The sequence below is a fragment of the Jaculus jaculus genome, chromosome 3, assembly GCF_020740685.1.
Source record: "Jaculus jaculus isolate mJacJac1 chromosome 3, mJacJac1.mat.Y.cur, whole genome shotgun sequence".
Lineage (NCBI taxonomy): Eukaryota > Metazoa > Chordata > Mammalia > Rodentia > Dipodidae > Jaculus > Jaculus jaculus.
In genome coordinates this window covers 92,649,576-92,674,957 of record NC_059104.1, presented here as the reverse complement: position 1 = coordinate 92,674,957, position 25,382 = coordinate 92,649,576, and the positions used below count along the sequence as shown (strand labels likewise).

The 25,382-nt window shown below is 47.0% G+C and overlaps 1 protein-coding gene across 2 annotated transcripts in view; it reads left to right on the top strand.

Annotated features, from left to right (window-relative positions):
- Sorl1 (sortilin related receptor 1) overlaps positions 1-25,382 on the top strand; it is a 181,478-nt gene that overhangs the window by 21,635 nt on the left and 134,461 nt on the right. For both annotated transcript variants that reach the window (XM_045145521.1, XM_004667350.2), the window contains exons 3-6: positions 6,836-6,961; positions 15,030-15,191; positions 16,985-17,052; positions 22,092-22,272. In XM_045145521.1, coding sequence (XP_045001456.1) covers positions 6,836-6,961; positions 15,030-15,191; positions 16,985-17,052; positions 22,092-22,272 — 537 coding nt within the window. The remainder of the gene's footprint in view (positions 1-6,835; positions 6,962-15,029; positions 15,192-16,984; positions 17,053-22,091; positions 22,273-25,382) is intronic.

The following is a 25,382-nucleotide window of genomic DNA, read 5'->3' as shown; positions in this document are numbered from 1 at the left end:
GGGGCAATGTCTTGTGCTGATTTGTAAATGTGGTCAGGGTTTATAAGCAGTAGCTGTGTTCACACACGGGTGGCCTCATGCTAATGCCTGCTGGCCTCATGACACTGCGCGCACCACTGTCCACGGTCAGTCTGCTGCTTGGTGGTTGGTGTCCCTTTGGGACACAGGAGGCAGCTTTGTGCTCTTCTGTGTTGAGAGATCCTACTTAGACTTTTGATGCATTAAAAATTCCTTTTGCAAGATAGGTGAAAGGATTTAAGCATTGTTTTATAGCTTGGCTGGATACACAGGGGCTTAGAGGCATACAGGAATTTGCATAACAGTGGATATGTGGGGACTGAGATTGTTGACACAGTATGGGCTTGCCGTGATATCTCTATAGAAGGAGATACCTCTTGTTGGGACTTAAGCCCCAACAGCTTACATCCCAGACTCTCTCAGGCCTGGGTGAATCAGGAAGTTTAAATACCCCAAGACTTGCTTATCTAGTCAACCCAGCTCTCACTGTGCCTGAATGTTTGAGTGTGTTACTAAGAGCCCAATTGACCATTTGAAGTTACTATTCTGGAATGAAATATGAGATAAGATGAAATGGAAAGGAAACAAAGCCCGAAGTTAATAAATAGAGATGGCAGAAACTTCCTCTGTCCGTATACAAATAGCATTAAAGAATTGGCAGCTGAAGCTGAGATATTCTGATATGAAAAGTTAATGCAAAAATAAACTCTGACTCAGAGGCAGAGTTGGTGGTGCTGGTGTGGTTACTATCCAAAATTTCCTTATAGCAGAGATGGTTTATAAGGCCCTGTCTGAAGGCTTATAGATAGGGCCCGTGTGCATGTTATAGAATGGACAAGGCTGTGCATGTTCAGTGGTCATTACCTGAAGAAAGGCTCCTGAAAGGCTGGTCTCCAAGAAGGGCTGATGAGAGCCATCCATAATGGTGTACACCTTTAATCCCAGTACTTGGGAGGCAGAGGTAGGAGGATTTCCATGAGTTTGAGGCCACCTTGAGATTACATAGTGAATTCCAGGTCTGAGCTAGAGTGAAACCCTACCTTGGGGTGGGGGAAGAAAAACAAAGAAAAAAAGAAAGACTGATGAAATGGAGCAGTGGATGTGGTTTGTCTTGACTCTTCCTTATTTCTGCTTTCTGATGATGCACTGTACAAAGTACTCAGGGGCCCTGGGGTGCAGTGACTCCCGTCTATAATCCCTAGCACACGGAGGCCAAGGCAGGAGGAATTCAATTTAAGGCTGGCCTGGGCTACAGAGTTAGACCCCGTCTGAAAAGCAGTACCCCTCCCCACAGGAAACCACCAGCCAACAACAAAACAAAACAAAGCACTAAAGTTCTCAGTACAATATCATTGGCCCAAACCCTGCACGCCAGAGGCTGAGAAGCACACAGGGAAGACGCTGCGGTAAATGGGACTCCTTGTTCTTGTCTTGAGGAGTGTGGCACTAGGACTGGCGCCAGCTGCTGGATTATGTTCAGAATGCCTGAGCTGGATTCCTGGCTCTGCCATTTACTAATCATCTGACTATGCGCCAAATAATTTACTTTCTCTTAGTCCTTGTGATAGACATTTTAGCTACTATGACAAGATGCTCAAGAAAATCATTTATAAAAAAGAGAAAGTTTTAAATATTTTATTTTTATTTATTTGAGATAGAGATAGAGTTGGAGAGAGAATGGGCATGCCAGGACCTCTAGCCACTGCAAACGAATTCCAGATGGATATGCCACTTTGTGCATCTCGCTTGTGTAGATCTGGGGAATCAAACCTGGGTCCTTAAGCTTCACAGGCAAGCACCTTAACTGCTAAGCCATCTCTCTAGCCAGAGAAGGTTTAGTTTTGAAGGGTTATTGTTTTCCTCATAATTTTAGAGGCTCTAGACCTCTGGCTAGGAAACTGGGAGGCAATAGTGCCGAGCAGATGGTAGAGTAAAACTGCTGTCATGAATAGAGAAGGGAGGGAGGGAGAGGGAGGGAAGGGTCTGCACAGTGTCCTGAAGATCTCCCACTAGGCTGCAGTTTTTAAAATTTGTTTTTATTTAACAGAGGGAAAGAAGGAGAAAGAGAAGGAGAGGAAGAGGGGGAGAGAGAGAGAGAATGGGTGTGCCAGGGCTCTAGCCACTGCAAACGAACTCCAGACACATGTACCCCCTTGTGTATCTGGCTTATGTGGGTCCTGGGGAACTGGTCCTGTGGCTTTGCAGACAAGCGCCTTAACTGCTAAGCTATCCCTGTAGCCTTAGGGTGCATTTCTTAAAGGTTCCACCACCTCTGAAGAACACCCCCTAGAGATCAAGCTTTTAACATGGGAACCTTTGGGGTAGACATTCAAGTTCCACAGCTGTACAGGTAAAATAGAGCATGGAAACATTACAGGGGGCCAGAGGCGTTGCTCAGTGGTAGCTAGAATGCTTGCCTGGGTGTGTGAGGTCCTGCGTGTGATCCTCAGCAATGCCAGAACTAATAGTCTCTCCCAAAGCTTTGTACCCAAAGTGTGGCTTTTGGATCAACCATGTGAGTGTCTTCAGATGATCAGGCCTCATATCAGATTCTTTTTAAAAATTAATACATTCATTTTTTTAAATTTTGGGGGTTATTGGTATGAACCACCACACCTAGTTTATATTTCTGTTTTTTTTAGGTTAGCTAGTCACAGTTATTCTCTGTTCCTTGCAGACCAGGGTTACCGATATGAGTTACAGAATTGAGTGCTCATCCCCAGCTTCTTTCTATATGCAATCTGAGCAGTTGAACTCAGGTGGTCTCCGGCCCTCCATGGCCCTCATGATTAAGTGGATAGCAGACTTAACTCACCGCTGAACCATCTCCTCAGCCCTTTGTTTTGTTTTCGAGACAAGCTCCCACACTGTGGTCTGTCTGGACTGGTCTGAACTCACTGTGTAGGCCAGGCTGTCCTTGAAGTCCTGGCAGTCCTTCTGCTCCAGTCCTCCCCCCCCGCCCCCCCAGCACTAGAGTTACACATGGGAGGCACCATGCTGGCTTGGGCTTCTTGGATTAAAACCTGCATTTGGCTAGTGTCTTGCAGGGCAGTTTGTAACCTCACTAAAATTTGAGAAACAGTGCCATGAAGGACTTGGGAACAGTGCTGGGTGGGGGACTGTGTTTAGTACACGTTAGCTCCTCCTCCTCTTCCCTCACAATTATTATTATTATACAATATTGAACTGCTAGGAAAAGAATTTTCAAGTGTGCACTTCAAAGGGCCATTTCTTTAGGTGAGGAAATGATGTAAGTGGCGCCTTTGGGCAGTTTAGTAACTCCTTAGGGAACAGTGTCATAGTAAGGTCAGAAAGAACTCATTAGTGCAGAAAGCTCGGTCTGGGAGCAAACAGACTGTACCGGCAGCAGACGAGGGGTGCAGGGCATCTGCCCCAGTTTACCTGGCGATCGCAGTGGATGGTGAGTCAGCAGGATCACGCTGCCATGAGCAACAGAGACCGTGCGCCTAGGGTGATGTAAAGAGACTCTGAAGTCATCAGGCCTCTTGGCATTTACTCAGCACTCAAAGGCTTTGTGTGTGCTGCCCACTGTGGAAGCAGGTGGATACTTGTGTCCAGCCCTGAGCCTGGTCTGTGCCCTGCAGAGCTTAGGGTCTGTGCCAGTTAAATAGAAGCAAGAGATAATGAGGATAGGATAAAAATAGCAAGGATGCTTGATGAGCAGTTTGCGAGAGGCCCCAGGCCTAGGACGGACCCACTCTTAATTTTCATTAAGTATAATACCCGAGTGACGGTGGGGGTTGTTTGTAGGTGAAAATAAGGGAGAGGGTCTTAGGCCCGAGACTGGTTTACTTCCAAGTGTGCGGTGGGAGCAGTCGGGGTGAGGATCTCCAGAAGGCTCTAAGGCTCTTTTCTCCCTGGTGGCCAGCACTCCTTCCTGTGGATTTGGGTCCAGCCCTCCTCTTTCATAGAGCACTTGTCATTTGCGCCTGTGAATGTTAGATTTTGTTACGACTCAAGTGCAAATGTAGTTAATCCTCTATATCTGTGGGTTCCACATCTGTGATTCAGCCCACTAAAAGCTAAAAATGTTGGGACCAATGAATGCATCTGTTATGAACATGCACAGACTTTATTCTTGTCATTGTTCCCTAAAATGACGTAATATGAACAACTATTAATGTCACATAAGACGTATATTGCTGCATGTAACCAGGAGATGAGTTAAAGTACATGGGAAGATGTGCCATGTGCTATGCCAGGTTATATGAGGACTGAGGGGCCCTGGGTTTTGGTATCCTTGGGACTCGAACCCCAAGCCCCTGCAGATGCCGAGGGAGAACTATATTCTCTGTCACTCACAGATTCATTCAGTTCAGCTCCTGGCTCATTTAGTGTGCACACTCGTTCGTATGTTCTCTGGTGTGTGGTTGTATTTGTTCGGCACAGAGGTCTTGTTGACTGCCTTGGCTGCTCCAGGTTCCCGGAACACAGTACCTTGCATGATTTAGAACTAAGGTATGCATGGAAGGACCGCACACTAGCAAACGCTTCTCTGTCGTAAACATACTATCCCATTTGTGCATCTTAAGAAATAAATCAGAGTGGATTATCAGGTTACAGGATATTGAAGCCAGAAGGGGCCTTACTTCGTTTCCCGTTAGTGAAGCCATTAGTTTGCTCTGTGTAACTGCTGACCCTTCCTGGGATGCTCATGTCCATTCTTGGCCAGCAGAATGGAGTTGAGAAAGTTCCATTTAGATTATCTGTAAGCTCTCAGCCCGCGGCCTTGTGGAAGCTGCTTTTGCCACAGCTTCTCAGTGTGTATGGCAGCTGGAAGCCTATGCTCCTACACTCTGTTTTCCCAGCAGTTCCTTTTATGGTGACCCAATTAGAGGCAGAGACGCCTGCTTCCTCTAACCTTGACATCTATTAAATGGTAATGACCTGCATGTACACTCTCAGTTTCCCAGGTTCAGCCTCCTGTCCTTCACGGTTGCGTAGGGCTGGGGTAACAAGCATTTGCATGTTTGGGACCACCCTTGTCTAATGGCCATGGGGCCATGACTTTGTTACTCTTTGTGTGTGTGGTGCCCAGACTAGGACCTGACTCAGATGACCCCCTCAAGCTTGTTTGCCTTTGAATCGAGTGGACAGGAACACCCTTTCTGGGATGAATGCAGGCAATTTACTTTTTTTCTTTCCTTCCTTCCTCCCTCCCTCCCTCCCTCCCTCCCTCCCTTCTTTCTTTCTTTCTTTCTTTCTTTTTTGAGACAGGGTCTCACTGTAGTCCAGGCTGACCTGGAATTCACTATGTACTCTCAGGATGGCCTCGAACTCATGGCGATCCTCCTACCTCTGCCTCTAAAGTGCTGGGATTAAAGATGTACATCATCACACCTGGCTTTCTTTCATCTTTTTTTTAAGTTTATTTTTGTATTGATAGCATCCATAATTTGCCACTCCACTCTCCATCATAGCCCTTACTCCTCTCAATCCATCTCTCTTTCATTTTGATGTCATCGTCTTTCTTCCTATTTTATGATGGTCTTGTGTAGGTAGTGTCAGGCACCATGAGGTCATGGATATCCAGGCCATTTTGTGTCTGGAGGAGCGTGGATTCACCTACCCTTTTTCTTTATTGCTCTCCCCAATTCTCTCTCCCATAAATCATTTGAAAAACTTGCTGTCATTGTGACATACACATCCATCAGGTTTGTTTTCAGCTCCTTGGCTATATTAACTAAATTTCATATCTGATAGGCAATAAAATCTAGGTTGGAAATAGTTTCCATTGTGCCCTGAGTGATTTGAGATGCTAATGGCTTGGGGATGGCTGGCTTGAAGGAAGGCGGCCTGGGTCAGGATTCTGCTCTGCTGCAGCTTTGCCGTGTTACCCCGGCAGGTAACTAATCTCATAAGCTCCTGTTGTCTTCTCTGTAAAATGATGTTGCAATTACATTCGCCAGGTAAGGGTTGTTTGTGCGAGTTACCTGGGCTCATTTCCGTGAAGAGCTTAGCATTGTCCCTGGACAGAGTGAGCCCTCCGTGGATGGCAGGTGTTCCTACACTTCGTCCCTGTGGTTACTGCCTGTGGGAACTGGGAGGCGCCGGAGAAACAAATTTCATCTGCAGAGGCGCGGACCCTGCTGCTGGTGTGGCGCCCCCTGCTACAGAATTATAAAACACGCTGCAGGAGAGCGACCGTGGCGCTGGGTTTCTTTTTCTGGTGCAGAGGATTGAGCCAGGGCCTGTGCTACTAGCCAGCCCTGTACCCAAGTCACCCTAGTCTACACACGCATTGCCTCCATGCCTAGTTCATCACTCAGCGTTCCGGTTTTAATCTCACTGGAGGCCCACAAGGCTTTTTTTTTTTTTTTTTTTTTTTTTGATTGGATGCTCAGCATGCCAACCTCCCAGAAGAGGGACAAAGAGCTTGATTCCCTTTCCTTGGTATTTCAACAGATGGAGAAACAAATTGTCAACCTTCTTCCCCTCCGTGAGCACATTCTGTCAATGTCAGGGCCCAAGCACTTCACCAAGTAGGGAGGAGGGGTCATTTTCCATGTTCTTGCCTGCCTTCTGTTTCCTGGGACCTGGTTTTGCTTTAGAAAAGAGGACTCCAGACAGGGGATGGCTGCAGAGCTCCTAGTTTTCTGACCTTGACAGCCTTGGAGACTGTCATACAGGTGCCCTGCTTCTCCTTTGTGGCTGTGTGGTCACATGGGTTGGTTCTTGATATCTGGGACCTGGGGGACCCATGCTCTTGTAGGATCCAGAGCAGGATACTACAAGATGTCTTTCTGCTTGGTATTTCACTCACTCTTTTCTCTTTCTCCTTTCCGGTGTATTCCAGGTGTATGTGTCTTACGACTATGGAAAATCATTCAATAAAATTTCAGAGAAACTGAACTTCGGTGTGGGAAATAACAGCAAAGCCGTGATTGCCCAGTTCTACCACAGTCCTGCAGACAACAAGCGGGTAAGGAGGGGCTGGCCTGGGGGAGGGCCCCGACTTCAGAGGACTGTGATTTGGGAAGATGGCTACCCTGAAGGGGGCCGGGCTTTGGAGCTTCTTGTGATCTTCGCAGCATGACTGGTAGCCAGACACTTGTGTTTCTGCTAACCTGGGAGATGGTGACAGAATATAGTTCTCAGGGTGGGTCTGTGCAGAACTAGGCAGGCTAAGTACTGGCCAGACAGGATTTCTAGACAAACAAGGGCAGGTTCAACCACAGAAAATCTGCCAGCTAATAAACTGCCTGACTCACTGGTGGCTGAAATGTTTCCCAGGTACACAGTGATAATGCTCCCAGAGCGGCTGCTAAACTCTTGCTTTCATTGGCATCATCAGTATGCACATGCCTGTCCCTCCTTGTGTGTGTGTGTGTGTGTGTGTGTGTGTGTGTGTGTGTGTGTGTGTGTATGTGTATGTGAATGTGTGTTCGTGCATTCCTCTTTCCCTCTTTCAGAACCTGTGTGAATGAAGGAAAGAAACCCAAGATGTCAGGTATGGAGAGCCTCTGTTCTGTTTTCCCAGCATCCCTAGGTTTGTTTCTTTGGTCAACATTCCCAGGTAACTGGATTTGGGGGAGGCTTCCACCTTAGCTGTGTTCCCCCAGCAGGTGCAATGAGAACAGGTACTGAACTCTCTCAGCGTTCTGGCCCCATTTGCTAGCTCTTTCTCTTGAGAGTTGTATCTGTCTCCTTGTTTCCAGGGCTGGATGGATTCTTCTACTGACAGGTTCTTGGTAGGAAGCACCCTTAGCATTAAGAGCTCCCTGGGGTGAGGGGTGCTCTTGCATTCTGCTTTCCAGAAAGAACTGAGTGAAGTGGGTCCTCAGGTCCTTCCAAGGACTTGCTCCTAATTTCTCAGGTTGTCTGGGAAGCTTCTAGCAGGGGCTGCATTCAAAATGTTTAGCAACTACTATGGTCCCACATTGACTAATCAGGCCAAGCCCTGTCTAGAGGAAGCAGGGCCTGGCAGACAAACTGCATAACCATATTTTCACCTTTGTGTTGCTGGATTGAGTGGCTAAGGAGGTTCCCGCCTCCAGGTCAGGGCTGTAGTCTCTGGGGCTTGAGGCAGAGGCTGTTTACTACTTGGTACAGAGCACTGAAAACAAAACAAAACCCACTGGCATAGTTATTAGTGGCACCTGTTTGCTAAATAACTAGCCCTGCCTAATGCATTGGAATGAAGGGGCAGTCAGCAAAAGATAGCAGAAGGGGCTCAGCACCCCTCCCCACCACTGCCCTTTGGCCAGTCAGGCTGGTCCTGGGGACTCCCATTGGTGGGGGTTGCCACCTTGCTATGGCCTCATAGGGTAGGCGTTCCCTCCAGGGTGTGGCCCGCTGGCTCGCTGCCTCCTCAGGATGGTTCTGTGGGCTTCTTGACTCTCAAGAAGCAAGTGGTGCCTGGGCTGTTCGCACTGTCAGGGCATGATGGTGGTTGTCACCATTTCCACTTGTCTCAGGGTGAACTCTGGCCAAAGTCTTGCCCGGGAAGCCCTCTGCTGCCCCCTAAACCCTGCCCTTTCAGCTTCACCCATGCCCTTCCCAGCTTAGGGCCCAGATGTACACAGCCTCAGATCGTGACAAGCAGGATGTTTGCTTTGGACTAGTGTGAGGAAGTTCATGGGCACTTTTGGAGCTTTGGGTCTGTAGAAGGTGCAGAGCAGGCTGAGGCACTGGGGCGCGGTGAGGTGGGGCCGTGTGTTTATAGCCACAGTGTTCACGTCTTAGGTTTTTCATGGGGGCCGTGGAGTTAGGAGAACAGAACGGTTGCATTTCTGTAGAATTAAATAGCAGGTGGACCTGAAGCCTGGAGATGGCTGAGGAGAGAGAAGGAGGCAAGGAGGCAGGCCTTCTCTGTAGTTTTCTGGTTCCTCAGTAATAGCTGTCACCTTGTTCTTCAGAGGAAGGAAGTGATGACTCTTACTGTGCTGATTGTTTTCATTATTTGTACCTTTGTCCCCTGAAAGGCAAATTGCCCCACCAGACCTACCACTTCCGCAGAAAAATCACACAAGGCTTGGTGCCTTGTTGTCTATAGCAGGAACCTCACCTGTGAGAAAATGTCTAGTGGCCCTGTCAGTGCTTGAAATGGACACCAGCAGCTGCTCTGGAACGTTCTCATGACAGGAGAGGGCTGATGGAAGGGCTGTGCAAGAGGAATGAGGAAGTAGTCATCTCTCGCCCATGGTCTTGCCTTGTGGTGGACATGGAATGGTGCGGGGTGTTGCATGTAGGGACTTAGAATCAGGGCAGAGTATTCGTTGCTCTTTTACCACATGCATGCATGTATGATATCTTACATCATATCGGGGTGTACAAGAGGCTGTGATGACTGGAGCTTGCTTGCCTGTAAGCAGAGCAGGAGGATTAGATGAGGTTGGCTCAGGGTAGCAGTGTCTTTATGGGGTACTGAAGATTAGGAATGGGCTTCAAGGATGGGCACCTGCTGTCAGTAGTTGGCAGAGAGTTGGTGTGAGTCTTTAAGCAGGAGAAAGGTGAGGAAAGAGGCTCCAGTATGCCAGCCTGTGGTTTCTTTGCAGACACTCAAGCCTGCCAGTGGCTTGACATGAGTGCTGGGGAATTGAACCCAGGCCATTAGGCTTTGCAAGCAAGTAAGTGCCTTTAACCATTAAGTCATCTTCTCAGCTGGACAGTCAGGAGTGGTGCATTGAACTGCTATGCACTGTACACCTGTCCCAAGGTGAAGGTGGAGTAGATTGTCTTTTGCCTTGAGGACTGTGGGGAACCCTGGGAGCATCTTTGAAAAGGGGAGTGTTGCAGTCAGGTTTGCATTGCTGGTAGAAATCACCCAACCAAGAGCAGCTTGTGGGGGAAAAGAGGTTTATTTTGGCTTACAGGCTCTAGGGGGAAGCTCCATGATGGCAGGGAAAATGATGGCATGAGCAGAGGGTGCACATCATCCTCTTATCAACATCAGGTGGACAACAGGAACAGGAGAATGTGGCCAACACTCGCAAGGTGAAACTGCCTATAACACCCATAAGCCCACCCCTGACAATACACTGCCTCCAGGAGCTGTTAATTCCCAAATCTTCATCAGCTGGGAACCTAGTATTTTGAACACCTATGTTTATGGGGGACACCTGAATCAAACTGCCACATTCTGCCCCTGGTCCCCATAAACTGATAACCATCCATGATGTAAAATACAATGCATTCTGCCCATTTTTAAAAGTCCTCATAGTTTTTATCAATCCTAATAATGTTCAAACATCCCCATAATCCAAGGTCTTTTAACTGAGCCATAATAACAAAGATAACCTCAAAAAACCCATAATGGAACAGAATAAACATTCACACTGCAAAAGATGGCATTGGACATAGCAAAGAAATATTCAACCAATACAAGATTTAAACAGGGCAAACATCAAACTTTGTACCTCCAAGTCCAACAACTCTAGTCAATAACAAGTCTTCAAGTCCAATAATTCTAACTAGCAATAAGTCACTGGAGTCTCAATTCTGCCCCTCCAACTAGGCTACTCACAGTCCTGGAAAACTTCATCTGGGGCTTGCAGCTTTCCTTAGCAGACATCTAGTGGTCCCGACATCTTCACTGGCTCTCCACAGCAACCTATGGTTCATCCTCACGGCTCCATTGGTCTCCATGCAGGCATCCTGCAAACCTGCTTCACACTGCCTATGGCCATTCCATGTCAATGCATTTCATGGCATTGCAAATTCAATGACCCTCTCTTTCCTACATTTCTTATACTCCACAATACCAGGTAGAGGACCAGTTTGCTAATCTGGTGTGTGTGTGGGTGAGGGGAGATAAAACAGACTTTGAAGAACAGGACACTCCTTCAGCATTCAAAAGAATATACATACTTTCTGTTGTCCTGACACAGGTCAGCTGGCCCAATCTCAATGGCTGTAATCTCCCAGACAATTGAGCTGAATAGGCATCAGTTTCAGCCTAAAAATTTCTTTCTGTGCCATATCCCTCTGCTCACACCAGTCTATTTATACACAAAGCAACCCTGCACAAATTATCAGGACATGGGCGTAACAGCAAATCTCTCACACAAACTGCTTCTAGCCCAGTCCAAGCAAAGCACTTTCTCACCCTCATAAGCCAAACTTCACAGTCCATAGGTTTTAGTACATTCATGTCTTTTAACTCTGACCAGAATAGTCCATTAAGCTGTACTTACAGCACCACAAGGCATCTCTTAGGCCAAGGTTTCAAATCCTTCCACATTTCTCTTGAATATCAGCTCCAAAAGGCCAAAGTCACACAGTTAGGTGTCTAGCAGCAATCCCATTCCTTGGTACCACTTTTATTGTTGCAGCCAGGTTCACATTGCTGGTAGAAATCACCCAACCAAGAGCAGCATGTGGGAAAAAGAGGTTTGTCTTATATGCTTGGGGATGGGGGAAGTTCCATGATGGCAAGGAAAATGATGGCATGAGCAGAAGGTGGTCATCACCCACTGGCCAACATCAGGTGGACAATAGCAACAGGAGAGTATGCCCAACACTAGCAAGGGGAAGCTGGCTATAATGCCTTTAAGCCCATCACTAATAATACACTGCCTCTAGGAGCTGTTAATTCCCAAATCTTCATCAGCTGGGAACCTAGCATTCAGAACACCTAAATTCATGGAGGACCCCTGAATCAAACCACCACAGGGAGTAACTGAGAGGTGTTTTTCAGGGAAATGTGTCTCCTGGCAATATTCATGATGAGAAGGAGGAGAGAGAAGAATCTGGAAAGAGAAGCGTTGTGGTACTCAAGTTGTGTCACTCAACCAAATCTTTTCTGAGCATTTCTCACCCGTGCTAGTCTTAGAAAACATAAGAATGAATAAAACTGAATTCTCCAACTCCAACTTGCTCATCATCCCTTCTAGTAGGGCCCCAGCATAGTCTTGTGTCCCTGAAGGTACTCCAACTTTGAAGAAAAATTAGGAGGGCTCAGATTTGGAAAAACTGTTTTAGAGGGAAACTTAATAGGGTGGGTGTCTGCTTGAAAGTGAGGGATGAAAAGAGGGATGGGAATAAAACCTCAGCTTTGTGAGTTGTAGGGTTGGGAAGTAGCATGGATGGAACTCGGGGTGCGGAAGGGATAACTGGGTTTTGGTGGGAAGGCAATGAAGAATTTTGTTTTAGATCTAGTGCAATCTTTTGGTTTATCCAATTGAAGTTGCTGAGAATGTAAGGAAGGAAAGAAAAGTAGAATCTTGGTGAGAAGTAAGACTATAGATGTGAAAGTCCCTGTAGAGAAAAATAGAAAACCTATCTTCTGTTGCTATTACAAAATAACATAGGCTGGCTATTTCATAAAGAAATATATTATTTAGTTCCCAGTGGTAGAGGCTGAAAATCTAGAGCACTTCCACCACTCTGGCTTCCTTCCGCTGAGGGCTTCCTCGTCCACATCACGTGGCAGATGGCCTTGTGGTGGGGGTGCAAGTGAGAGGGGGAGATGAAAGGCATGACAGGCATGACAGGCATGACAGGGGTCTAGAGTGGGGAGGAGTCATCTCAGTTCCTTCTGAGGGCCGTACCTCAGTGACTTTGCAGGAGGTCCCACCACCCCTTAGCATTGCCACATCAAGAGCCCTTGGGGAACAGACCATATCCAAACTGCTACACAGTGCTTCTTTGCAAAGGTGGAAATTGGACCTGTGTGGAGGGGTACATAGAAGAATTCTGTTTCCATGAGGGTAGAGAGTGGATGGAGATGAGGAACCTGCAAAGGAGAATCAAGGGCTGAGCTTTTGGGGGAAGAAGGTGGAGAACTGAGATGGAAGAGTGTAGCAGCAGGTGAAGGAGCAAAGTTCCAGTAAAAACATGAGTAGTAGTAGAGGAGATGGGTGCACAAATGAGTTAAGTAGCACCCATGAAACAAATTCAGGAAATGCTGTCTTTGGTTAGAAGAGAGATAAGGGTTGATGACCTGTTAAGAGATAGGTTCTGCAGCAGCCGGATATGGCTGTAAACAATGTCTACTCCCATGTCGTCTTGGGCAATTAACCACTACAAACTTCAGTGTCCTCATTAGTAAAAGAAGGTGTGACAGAACTTCCCAAAGAGTCTGAGTCATTGTGAATGAGGAACAGCCTAAATAAGAGACAGCATGAAGGACTTTAGCTCAGTGCCTGGAACACAGCAAATTTTCTTCAAAAAGTTCATCTATGGCCAGAAATAGTGAGAAGTTCTATATTTCATTTGTATGTCTGTGCATGTGTGAGCTTATATGCCAAGACCAGGGTTGATGTTGGATGGCTTCCTCAGTCATTCCCCGCCTTATTTTTTGAGACAGGGTCTCTTACGGAATGTGGAGCTTATCAATTTGGTTAAAGTTGCTAGCCAGCAAACATCAGCAAGCCTGTTGTCTCTGCCTCCCCAGTGTGGGGGTTGCAGGTGCCATCCCCAGCTTTTACACGGGTATTGGGGATCATGCTTGTGCAGCAAGCGCCTTCGCACCGAGCCCTCTCTCCAGCTGCTCTATATTTTAGGGCTTTTATGATAATTTAGATTGGCACTGGAGGAAGGCATGGAATGGATTTCTGGAGAAATCCTTTCAAGTTGTAGTCACTCACTTCTTCAGTCACAAAGATGATGTGGAAGCAGAAAGAGGCTATTTCTAGAAAATACTTCCATGACGAAAATTATGGCGATCTTTCTAGGATCATAATTGCTTTTTATCACATTGCATTGCTTAGAGTAGATTTTGCTTTCAAAATATTTACTACCTTTTCGTTAGATTTAATTAGGTTTCTACAGAGTGTGAGATTTACATTTGATGATGGGGAGGAAACGAGAGAAAGAGCATGTGTAAGGGAGAGTGGAGGAGGGACCGGGATGAGTGCAGGGTACCCACCCACGCTCGGGCAGTGCAGGGGATTTCCGAGCTGAAGCTGCTCTAGGCACATGTGGCCAGATGGGGACAGTGTCCTGTCCTCAGACTGATTCCCTTTATGATCATGTGTCTGGAATGTGAGGGATTGGATAGGCTATAAGTGCCTCTGGACCACTGTGGCTCTAGTTCCTGATTCACAGCCCAGTCCCCAGGGCCACCCTTGTTCTTCTGAGAGCAGAGCTGGCTCCCAGGTCCTTCCCAGGCTTGCTTTCCAGTCCTTCCCTTGGGCCCTTGAGGTTGCCATCAGCCCTCCATTTTCTTTTCTTCCTTAGAGTATTCTTTCCTTGTCAGAGTTGTGCTCACCCCTCAATATCCACCTTTTTTGTGGAGTCATTTCTGACCCTGATGGACTTTCCCGTAGGTTTCTGCCTGTGGGTACTCATGTAACCTTGAAGTATGGCTAGCTGTGGGCCAGCCTGTCTCCCACATTAGTTTATAGCTACTGAGCATCCTAGGTTGTCATTGTACAACTCCCAGAATATAGCCCACAGTAGGTCTGCAGCAAACCTCATGTGTTAAATTTAATCATCTTCGTTGGCCCCCAGAGAAATCTTGAGGCCAAGGCAGCCACTATCCCGTTGAACTTGTTCAAAGTCATTGACCCATGTGAAAGCAAGCTAAGATGAGGTCCCTGCTTGCCACAGCTGTTTCCTGCTCTGTTCCATGCTGTCTGCCAGCGCAGTTGTCCTTGGAGATGGCCAGTCAGCCAGTCAGCCGCCATGGTAGCAAGAAGGAGCAGCTTATCTTGGACGGATGTGGTTTTAATGATTTTCTTGGAATGGCACGGCCTGAGGATGGTGGGGAGGCAGCAGCCCCATTTGTGTTTTGCCCATGTGAAGGACAGGTATGGCTGCCGTCTCAGTGTGATCCAGTGACCTGCCAGGGAGTGAGACTGGCCAGTTCGGTTGAGAGGCAAAAGCAGAGATCCTTACCAGTTGCATCACTGGCTAAGCAAGCTAACTTTGCGTCTTCACCTGGCCAACCTTCATGCGCATCCCTCCCGTCCTTCACTGAGCCTGGTTTGCTGCTCCTGTTGGCTTTCTGTCACCAGGAACTGGAGAACAGGCGCAGTGTCCCAGTGTGTGGGTACTCCGCGCCGCTCGGAGGCCCAGGCTCTGAGCTGCTCTGCTCTCTCCCACAGTACATCTTTGCTGACGCTTATGCCCAGTACCTGTGGCTCACCTTTGACTTCTGCAGCACCATCCATGGCTTTTCCATCCCCTTCCGGGCAGCCGACCTCCTCCTCCACAGCAAGGCCTCCAACCTTCTCCTGGGCTTCGACAGGTCTCACCCCAACAAGCAGGTAAGGAGCTTGGATTGTGGTTCCTGGAATTTTCTACTCTGCCTGGGGAGATTGTGTGTCCTGCGTGTGACCTCGCTTCCTGCTCCTTCCTCCTCCTCCATATTTCACTTAGTGTGGTGAAGGAAAAGTACATCCCCCTGGCACCCTCCATTGGTATCCCTGGCAGTGCTCTGAAGTCCATGCTTAGCAGGTCTTGTGTACATGCACCTTTGCCAACCTGTGGGGTAAACAGAAGCCCTGGGGTCTAATCTGAGAGAACCACGTGGGAAGTCTGGAGTTTGACCTCTTCTAGAACATGAACTTGTCACATTTCTGTTCAACTTCTCCATCCTGGACTTTATGTATTTGATTCAATTTTTGTGTTGCTGAAATTGAACCCGGGGCCTCCTGCCTAGTAGGCAAGCGCTTTACCTCTGAGCTGCATTCTGAGCCCACCTTAAACATACTGCTGGTGCTCACCTTTTATTTGAAGTTACCATCAACCTCCCTTGTGTTTGTGCAGGCCTGTGGGTATAAACACGAACATGTGTATTTTCTTCTTTGAATCAAGTTGGAAGGAAAGCGAACAGGTGGGCAGGGAGTGTGCAGCAGGATTTCTAGCTCAAGGCAGACACTTGCCAAGTCAAGAGTATTGTTCCGGCATACACATGGGAGCCCCGCAGAGCCTGTGTGAATCTTGAATGGTCTTGCTCAGAGGAACCTTGAAACAGTTCTTTAGCTTTGTGGATGTTGAACCAAAACACCGATCTGTTTACCTTTGCTTGCCTTAGGGAGTAACCTAAGCCTCTGGGTGGGGTCAGTTTACCGGTGGAGGTGGAGTCTTGTTATTTCTGGTCTCAAGCTGCTTAGCACAGGTGAGAGAGCAGAACCCTGGGGTGCTAGCAGGTTGTGGGGTGTTGGCAAAGAGCAGCAGGTGAATTACCATGGCCCAGTCCTGCATTCGTTTGATGGCTGTGGTGCTTCGGCCTGAGCCTGCGCCCTCTGTAGTCCTCTGTAACGATCCAGGGCTGTTATGTGACCTTCGTTGTCTTGGCACTGGGAATCATCTCGCGCCTACCAGATAAAGTGCTTTATCACCGAACTGTTTCCATTGCCCACTCAAAGTTTGTATTTTTCTTTTCTAGTGTATTTTTTCCTTTCTTAAACATACATTTTACTATTGCAATCATTTTTCAGTGTGTAGCTCAGTGGCACTAAGTATGTTCATATTGTTGTCCAGCGTCACCCCACTCATCTCCTGATGTCTGTCATACAGCTGAAACCCTGTCCACGGTCAACACCAACTCCCCATTCCTTTCTCCCCCTGGCCTCTCGTAGCGGTCATCCTACCTACACTATGTCTCTATGAATTGGACTCTTCTGGACCCTTCATATAAGTGGAATTATACACCGTCTGCCTTGTTGTTACTAGCTTACTTCACTAAGTAATATGTGTTCAAGGTTCAGCTGTATTACAGCATTTTCCAAAATTTTCTTTCTTGCTAAGGTGAAACCATTGTATGGCTATACTTCATAATGCTGCTATTGAGTGCAAATTACTTATTTATTATTATTTTTGCAGTACTGGGGAAGGACCCCAGAGCCTTGTACATGTTAGGCAGGTGTTCTGCCACTGACCACTGGACACTCATTACAAAATGTTAAAGACACATTCCCAGTCAAAAAGTGACATTAACCTGGGTGTGGTGCTAATATTGAACAAAATGTAATGGTGGAGGGCAGGGTCTCATTGGGTGCTGGGAGCTGATCCTTTGTGGGTTGTACCTGCTGCTCATAGCCACTTGTCCTTTCAGCTATGGAAATCGGATGATTTTGGCCAGACCTGGATCATGATTCAGGAACACGTGAAGTCCTTTTCTTGGTAAGTTGTGTCATGTAGCAAATCCTGACTTGTAAACTCTGCTTTCCTATTCTATCTTCTTCATGCTTGGAGTCGTTACTTTGGCATCATGGTGACCAAAATACCTGATAGAAACAAAGGAGGGAAGGTTTTGTTGTTGTTTTGGCTCCCCGCTTTAGTCAGCGCCCATCTGTCATGGTGGGAAAGATAAGGTGCCCTAACACATGCTGGTGGCAGAGCCTGGATGAGGCAGTTCACATCATGGCACACCAGGGGCCAGAGAGCAAGGTGGAAAGTAGGAGCAGGATTTAACCTTCCAAGGCCCGACCCTCTTCACCACCTTTGCCAGCTTATAAAGTTTCCACCACCAGATTCCTAGTGCCACCAGCTGGAGAATCAGTGTACAGGCACAAAGTTGTGGGAGCCCTTTCAGATTCTAACAATGCCAAGGGCACAGTGGTAGATATCACTTGATGTTGCCTGGAATGTGAGGCATTTTGCCAAAGAAGTAGCTTTTCCAGACCTGAGAATTAGAGCTGCATGTGTAAGGAACTCACCAGGTTCCAGGAGGTTGAGAAAGAAAGGACATTTGTGAGAGGAGGGTTGAAGTTCTATGTGTGTGTGTGTGTGTGTGTGTGTGTGTGTGTGTGTGTGTTTTTTTTACTCTGCCAGAGAACCCAGGGGGATCTTGAAGCTCTTGCGTGAAATTTAGCTCCTAAGGATTTCCATTTTCAAAGCTTGTATCAGGAGTGGAACTTTGCTCTAAATAAAATTCAGACATTTGTATATTCATAACATGATTTTTTGAATGTCTGCTAAACTTAAAACCTGCTCGATCCTTTGGGTTGAATAATTGAAAGATGCTGCTATTAAGGAGAATGTAGTTTAGGAGATAAGAAAAGGTATTTCATGGAACAGAAAGCTTGAGGAGGAGGGCTGGTCCCTCCTGAGAAATGAGACATGGAAGCCTCCAGAAGGGGGCTGTCCATGGTCTAATAGAGGCAGCGTGTGTATTTGTGCAGAATAGGAATTCCCAACAGGAACTGGATGACTAGAGGCTGTGATCAGTCCTTGTGGTCCTTGGGTGGGGAGCACTGAGTCTTATATTTAGCCAACTGGGTCACATTTTGGAAGGGATACTGGTGTTTGAATCCATAGTGTTTCGACTAAATTCTAAAAGCAATGGGGAGCCACTATGGGTTTATGCAAAGTGAAGCAGATAGGCTGTGTTTCATGACATAACTATTTCTAGGCATGGCAACTTGTCACCTTGTACTATGACAGTGACGGAGTGTGCGAGCTTGGATGCAGAGGTTCACATGTGCGTAGTGTATGCACGGGGCAGATTTTTGGAAGTGGGATTGCAGGGTGAGTAGGTTTATCTAGCTGGCCATCATCCCATTCCCTTGGGTAACTGAGAGACACCACACACCCGGTGCCTCCCAAGTGACTGGCTCCTTCTGCTGCATCAGCTGCCCCATCGCCTTCCCCACTCCAGTGTTCAGAACTAGGCTATAGACAACGCTGTCATCACTCTTTGCGCTCAGTCCCTCTGGAAATCCCATCGGCTCAACCTTTCTCATATGCCCAGCATTGTCAGCTCAATACTGCTTCATCCCAAGCCACTGTCATTGCCGGAGTCTTTTGAGGGGTCTGTTTTCACTCCCATTCCTGTACAGGCACACCTCAACACACAGGCAGAGTGATGCTACCGAAACCAGGTCAGAGGGTATCTATCTACGCTCCCTTTTGAGAGAGACATCATTTTTTCTTTCTTTCTTTCTTTTTTTTTTTTGATGAAAAGTCAGGTGCACATCCACTGCAGAGTACAGGGCCTTTGCATTTGCTATTTTCTCTGCCTAGAATGTTCTTTCCAACTTTTATGGACTGGTTGGTTCCTTACCTCAGTGACTGTGCTCAGATATCTCTCTTTAAATGATGCATCTCCAATGGACACTACTGGTTTACCTACATGTGTCTGTGGATTTTTAAAGTGTATAGCATAATGCTTGTACATAGATATCATTAGTAAAATGTTACCATACTGAAGCAAATGAACATATCTCTTGCCTCCATTACCCTTTATTATGCGATGGGGCGGCTGCAATCCATTCTTTTAGCAACAATCCCAAGTACAGTGTACTGTCTGGCATACTCCTCATGTTGTGTGTTAGCTCTGCATACTATATAGCTAATTCCTCTGCCCCCTGTCACATACCTTCTTATCCTCCACATAAGAATTTTTAAAAATTCCAATTGTGAGAGCATGCAATGTTATTCTTTCTGTGTCTGGCTTCTTTGACTTAACATAATGTCTCCGAAGTTGATCTGTGTCGTCACGTAACAGCTCCTTTCTAAAGATTGGCTAATACTCCACTGTGTCTGTCTATCTGAGTTTATCCATTTTTCTGTCAGCAAACACTTAGGTTGTTTCTGTATCTTAGGAATTGCAAATAACGTTTCAGATAAAACATGGGAGTGCCGATAACTTCACGAGGTGGTGATTTCATTTTCTCTGGGGTATATACCCAGAAGAGATCGCCGGTACTGAGATTTCAGGTTACTTGAGGGATTTTCCCTTAGCAGGTGAAAGTAGGATCTGATCTCTCAGCGAGTAACGTAGATTTGGTTTACTTTTGGCAGCATGGGAGCAGCAGGGTGGTGATGGGCTTAATTCATGTTACCCAGAACTGGAGACTGGCGAGACAGAACAGGGGAACTCCTGTCTGGGAAACTCAGGGGGCACTTGCACAGCCTCCCTAGAGAGGCTGTGGCTGAGGCAGGTGAGGCCTGATGACTGTGTTCAAAGGGCCAAGAGAACAGGAAGTAACCGAGTGAGTCTGACAAGCCGGAAGATGAGGGGATGGCAAAGAATAGGAACCTGTAGGCAGAGCTGATCCCAGAAATGGGAGGTCCAAATATGGGTGCCAGAGGGGTGCTGGGATGAGAATCACAGTGTGTTCTATCTCTAGACCGTGGCTTCCTCTTTTGGCTGGCAAGGAAGAATAATAGAAGTGAGTTCATCTCTAAATATGTCAAGAAGGATTCTTTCCTCTGCTTCTTAAAAAATACCCAGCAGCCTCCTTTTGATTTGCATATCCTCTGGGCTAGAGGAAATACTTTCATCAGTACTTCTAATTGTGGAGAAGGAGAGAACATGCCACAGGCCACCCCCACACTGAGCATCTGATGAGGAAGAATGGATTGCTCCCACGTTGGGCAGAGATGGCTGCTTTTGCCACTGTTCTGCTCCGAGTCCAGATGGCAGGGCAAACCTTAGGTCGTCCTGCAGTACAAAATGGGACTCTCCCTTTTCTGTTTCGTATCTTCCATCCTCCTTTTTTAAAGGTAATTTTTTGCTTATGTGATGGCCATGTCCTTGGCAGTACGTCTTGGCAGGGGTTGGAAATGACCACCTCCCTCCCTCATGCTGAGCTGCATGGGGCACGTGGAACCTTGTACATTCAGTTGCATAAGTGACACGTTCCGTCTTAAAGCCTGAGTCATCACTGCATGCTCTCTTTCTCTCCATGGCGTTCTTTTCCTGACATCCCAATTATTTTTTTTTTTTCTCTCAGGAAAAGGTTTTTCCACTTGCTGAATGATCCTCTTGGCCTTGGTGTTCTTGTGAGCATTTGGAAACCTGGGAAGATCGATAATCCTCCCAGCTGCTGGGTGGAACCTTATTTTCAGACACTGGTTCAGAGCTTCTATCCAGTACAGTCTGACCTTGTCATCCAGCAGTTGCAGTTTGGATTAGCGTCCATGATTATAGTCCATGCATGACAGTCCAATGTAGTGAGCATCACTTCCTCCAGGGTTCCTATTATCCCAAGAGGATTAAAAGCAAGTAGAAGGCAGCCTTTCAAGGCATGTGCATGTCTAGGAAGCTTAGACACACACATACAATACAGTGTGTATGATGCCCCCATGGTAGGGGCTGGAGAGAGAGCCCAGTTGGTATAGTGCTCACCTTGTAAGCAAGAAGACCCAAGATTGAGCTCCAGAAGCCATGTACAGAAAGGATCTGGTGGTGTGTGCTTGCAGTAAGCTCAAGGCTGGGGAGGTGGGTCCAGGCTGACCTCTGGGGCTTGCTGGCCAACCAGTGTAAGTTTACTTGACAAAGTCCAGACCAGTGAAAGACCGTCTCTCACGAAAAGGTTGATGGCACCCGAGGAGACACCTAAGGTTGTCCTTTGACCTCCACATGCATGCACATACACAAAGCACCGCTGTAATGAGACCAATACCAAAGTTCACGCAGTCTCAGTTCTTCTTGCAAACTTAGTTTGAGTTAAAACCCACATAGAATGACCTGTGGGAGGAGAGCACTGGGGACGACTAGCCGGAGGACTGGGACTTGAGCTTGACCTTAAAGGAGAGTAGGATTTGCGGGGGTGGGTCAGAGTGTGTGCAGATGACATCTCTGCACAAGGTGTTCACCAAAGCATAGAGCAAGACCGGAGCCTTCCTTTTCTGAAGGACATCTAGGATGTCAGTAAAGCAGACCCTCGGGAGATGAAAGATCCTGGCAGGAAGGCTCCAGATGGTACAGATCAATGACGTTGGCAGGGGACCTACAGGGCAGGATCTGAGGGAGAGATCACACTCCGAGGTTCCTAATGTACTGTCCCTGGTGGTGTACCCCCAAGACTGCAGTGCCCTGAGGAAACATGCCTTCATCCTGCTGAGGTTCCTAACTCGAGGCCAGCAAGTTGCTGAGTGCATTCTGCAGCCCATGGCTTATTTATTCTGAAACACTCTGCCTTGTGTCTTTTCTCCTGTCTGCATTTGGAAGCAGGGCCACAGTTTGCCTTAAGCTAAGTCCAGGATGTGCTGGAAACCACCAGAGCAGCATAAAACACAACAAGTGGCGAATCCCCTGCTTTTGTGCTGATCCAAGGAGCAACCAGAGGCATGTGCCATCGGCACAGAGTACCACTATGGCCTGCACCATGGGAGCGTTCAGTTCTTGGTAGATGTTCACACAGCAAAGCCTCCATGTCTCTGATGGTTAAGCATGGAAATGAGATGCTTTTTGTTGTCTTTTTTTCTTCCAGGGGAATTGATCCGTACGACAAGCCCAATACCATCTACGTTGAGCGGCATGAACCCTCTGGCTACTCTACAGTGTTCCGAAGTACAGACTTCTTCCAGTCCCGGGAAAACCAGGAAGTGATCCTTGAGGAAGTGAGGGACTTTCAGCTTCGGGACAAGTACCTGTTTGCCACAAAGGTGGTGGTAAGTTGAACATACTAAACAAGTAGGTGTCTGCAGTTCCTTTGCAGGTGTTGTCACGTCCCAGGTGAGCTGAGATGATACATGGGGGGTAGCTTGGCTGAATGATGCCGCACACTGATGAACATGCTGGAAGGATTGGAAGGTGCCAGGGCCAGAGGGGTGGAGGTGTTTAGGACATGCTCATGAAGTGTCTGCAGACTCCAGGAGTTTGTCCCTTAAGAGCCAACTCTCCTTGACAGAGACAAGCGTCTTTGAAATCCCAATGAGAAGAACATAGAAAGGAAGGATGGGAAATCAATGTATTGTTAAAATTAATTCTTTGAATTTCACAGCTTGATTTCCTTTCCGTGTAGACCCATTTCTTAGAGATTTTTGGCCACTTTTATTTACATACGCAATAGGATGTGTAGTCATTGGCTAGTGGAGTTAATGCTGTAAGAAAAGCAGTAATTAAGCTTCCAGCTGTCAGTAAGTAGCTTAACTCTCTCAGCCTTTGGGAGAAACTTCCCCTTGACTTGATGTGTTGGAGCCAGATGCTGAAATAGAGGGCTTGCTTGTTGTTTAAAACCAGAGTTGATTATTTAGCAGGACTTTCTGTGCCTCTGTGTTGAGTTCACTCTGGAACCTTATCACTTTGGTACAAGGGAATATAAAAAAACAAAAAACAGCTTTGCCAACATCATGCCAGGCCACGTTCCTGGGAGCTGCAGGCTTGCTTTCTTCCTGGGAGCCAGCCACCCCTTCACTGACATGAGCCCTGCGGAAGACCTCTGATTCCTGGGAGTTTGTCCTGCTTTCTGTCACTGTTAACCTAGGGACTGAAGTCAGATGGAATGTTTTCCTCCAGACTCTCAGTTATTTCTATAATTGGTAGCAGGCCAAGCGAAGCAGGTCAACCCCCTTAACAGGCTCATGTGCTAGAGAAAGATGCTGTCCAGCAGGGAGGAGGGTTGGAAGTATAAGTGCAGATGTAGGTTTATTTTTTTTTACAAAATTCACTGAACTTTGGCAAGCAACTGCTATTGACCCATAGGTATGAGATCACTCCCTTCTTGCTTTCTGTATCTTTTTCTCTCCTTTTAGTTTTACTTGTGTGTGTGTTATAAGTGTGTGTAGGTGTGCATGCACATGTGCATGTGCTTGTGGAAGCCAGAGGTTGATGTCAGGGTTATTTCCTGTATTTGTTTATTGATTTATTTAAGCGGGAGGGGAGGGAGCTTGGCTAGGTAGCAGTGAACCCCAGAGATTCCCTGTCTCTGCCTCCTTGGTGTTAGGATCACAGCCATGTCACCACACCTGGCCTTTTATGGGGTGGGTTCTGGGGACCAAACTCAGGATCTCATGCTTGTGCAGCAAGCCTTTAACTCACTGAGCTATCATCCCAGCTTCTCTCCCTGCGGCTCCCTCCCGCCCCCATATACAGGAATGATTTGCCTTGAGCTGGGATAGGGTGCTGGCAGTACACAGGAGGAAGCCAGGCCCAAGCAATGTAACTCAAGTTGACTGTCCTGAGGTTCTGTTGTGCTCTCAAGTCTTGTCTCTAGTTCTTCAGTGGTTGCTGGGCTTTTTAGTTTCTTTTTTAGGCCTGGAGTTATTGTGTGGCTCTAATTTCTCGAGTGTCAGACATAGAGGCAGATCCTCTGGCTTACCCTCCTTTTTTCCTGAGGTGGATGGCCGTTTTTAATTTTGCTTGCCCTGCTCTTCCTAGAGCTCAGGTATATGCCTGTTGGAGCCATCTGTGCCTCCATCCCAGTCTAATAACACACAGCCCATTTGTGGAGTGCCTGTGGAGAGTTAAAGATCAGGGGTCATGTCTGTTTTGATCATTACTGATGTCTTATCCAGTGTCTGTAAAACATTGGAGCAAAGCAGGTGTGCTGTAGAGTTGAATAGATGCCATCTTTGACCACCTAACTTGAAAAACACAGACAACTTATTTTGCTTTTAATTTGGTGGGGTGATGGTTAAGCTTGTCAACTCGATTGTGTTTGAGATGTGCTTATGAGATTAGTAAACATACCCTGGGTGTGTCTGTGAGGACGTTTTCAGAGAGGATTAACTAGAAGGGTAATACATACCCTGAAAGTTGCTGGTACCATCTGTCCCATAGGTTGAGAGCCTAGACAGAATGAAAGAAGAAAAGAAACCAGGCATTCTTCCCGTTTTCTTTGCCTGTGATGTGCTCTACTTTTCTAGCCACAGTAGACTGAAGCCTCTGACACTATGAACCAAAATAAGTAATTCCTTCCATTAAGTTGCCCCTCCGCACACACACAGTAAAGCAAAGTCTGACTCACATGGGTTGCATTGCATTATTTCACTGTACCCTAGGAGCCTTCTAAAAGGGTGGCTCTGTCAGCTCTCCCTTCTGCTGAACAGGCCTCTAGACTCTAGGTAAGGTACATCAGGATTCCACTGGGCACTGTCCCCTGCACCAGGGTTAGGAGTACCTGCCGCAGGATCACAAGGGGCAGATGTTACAGATTGCAGATTGCAAGGTCCCAATGCAAGGTTTGAACATTCAAGAAACTGTCCTAGGCCTGCTTTGCATATAAGATTCATACAACAGTTAATTATGTTGTCAACAGAACATTTCTCAAAGGGTGGATTGATGTGAGCAGAGTGGCGGGTGATAAAATGGTGCTTTCCGCCTTTTTATTGCATTATATTACTCAACCACAAGAACAAACGCTGTGCTCAGTTAACTCTCCCAGTAGGAGTGTGGAAGCTTCCTAGTGTTGCTTTCTTCTGGGGTCTTCTTAGTTCTGAGGCTGCCTGGGCTGGGGAATTACCACAGGCTTGAATGTTAAATGGAGTCATGTAAATTTGGAAAATTAAGGAATTAATTTGAAAACCACAGATAGCAGGATCTCGATGATTAACTCTTTTGCTTCCTTCCAGCACCATGAATAATACTTTGAATTTTTTTTGCGGGGGGGGTTCGAGATAGGGTCTCACTGTAGCCCAGGCTGACCTAGAATCACTATGTAGTCTCAGGGTGGCCTGGTGATACCCTACCTCTTCCTTCCTTCCGAGTCCTTTAGGCGTTCCTGGCTCAAAAGTTGGTTTTTTAATCTATGTGGGGTCACCTGTCTTAGACCTGGATTAGA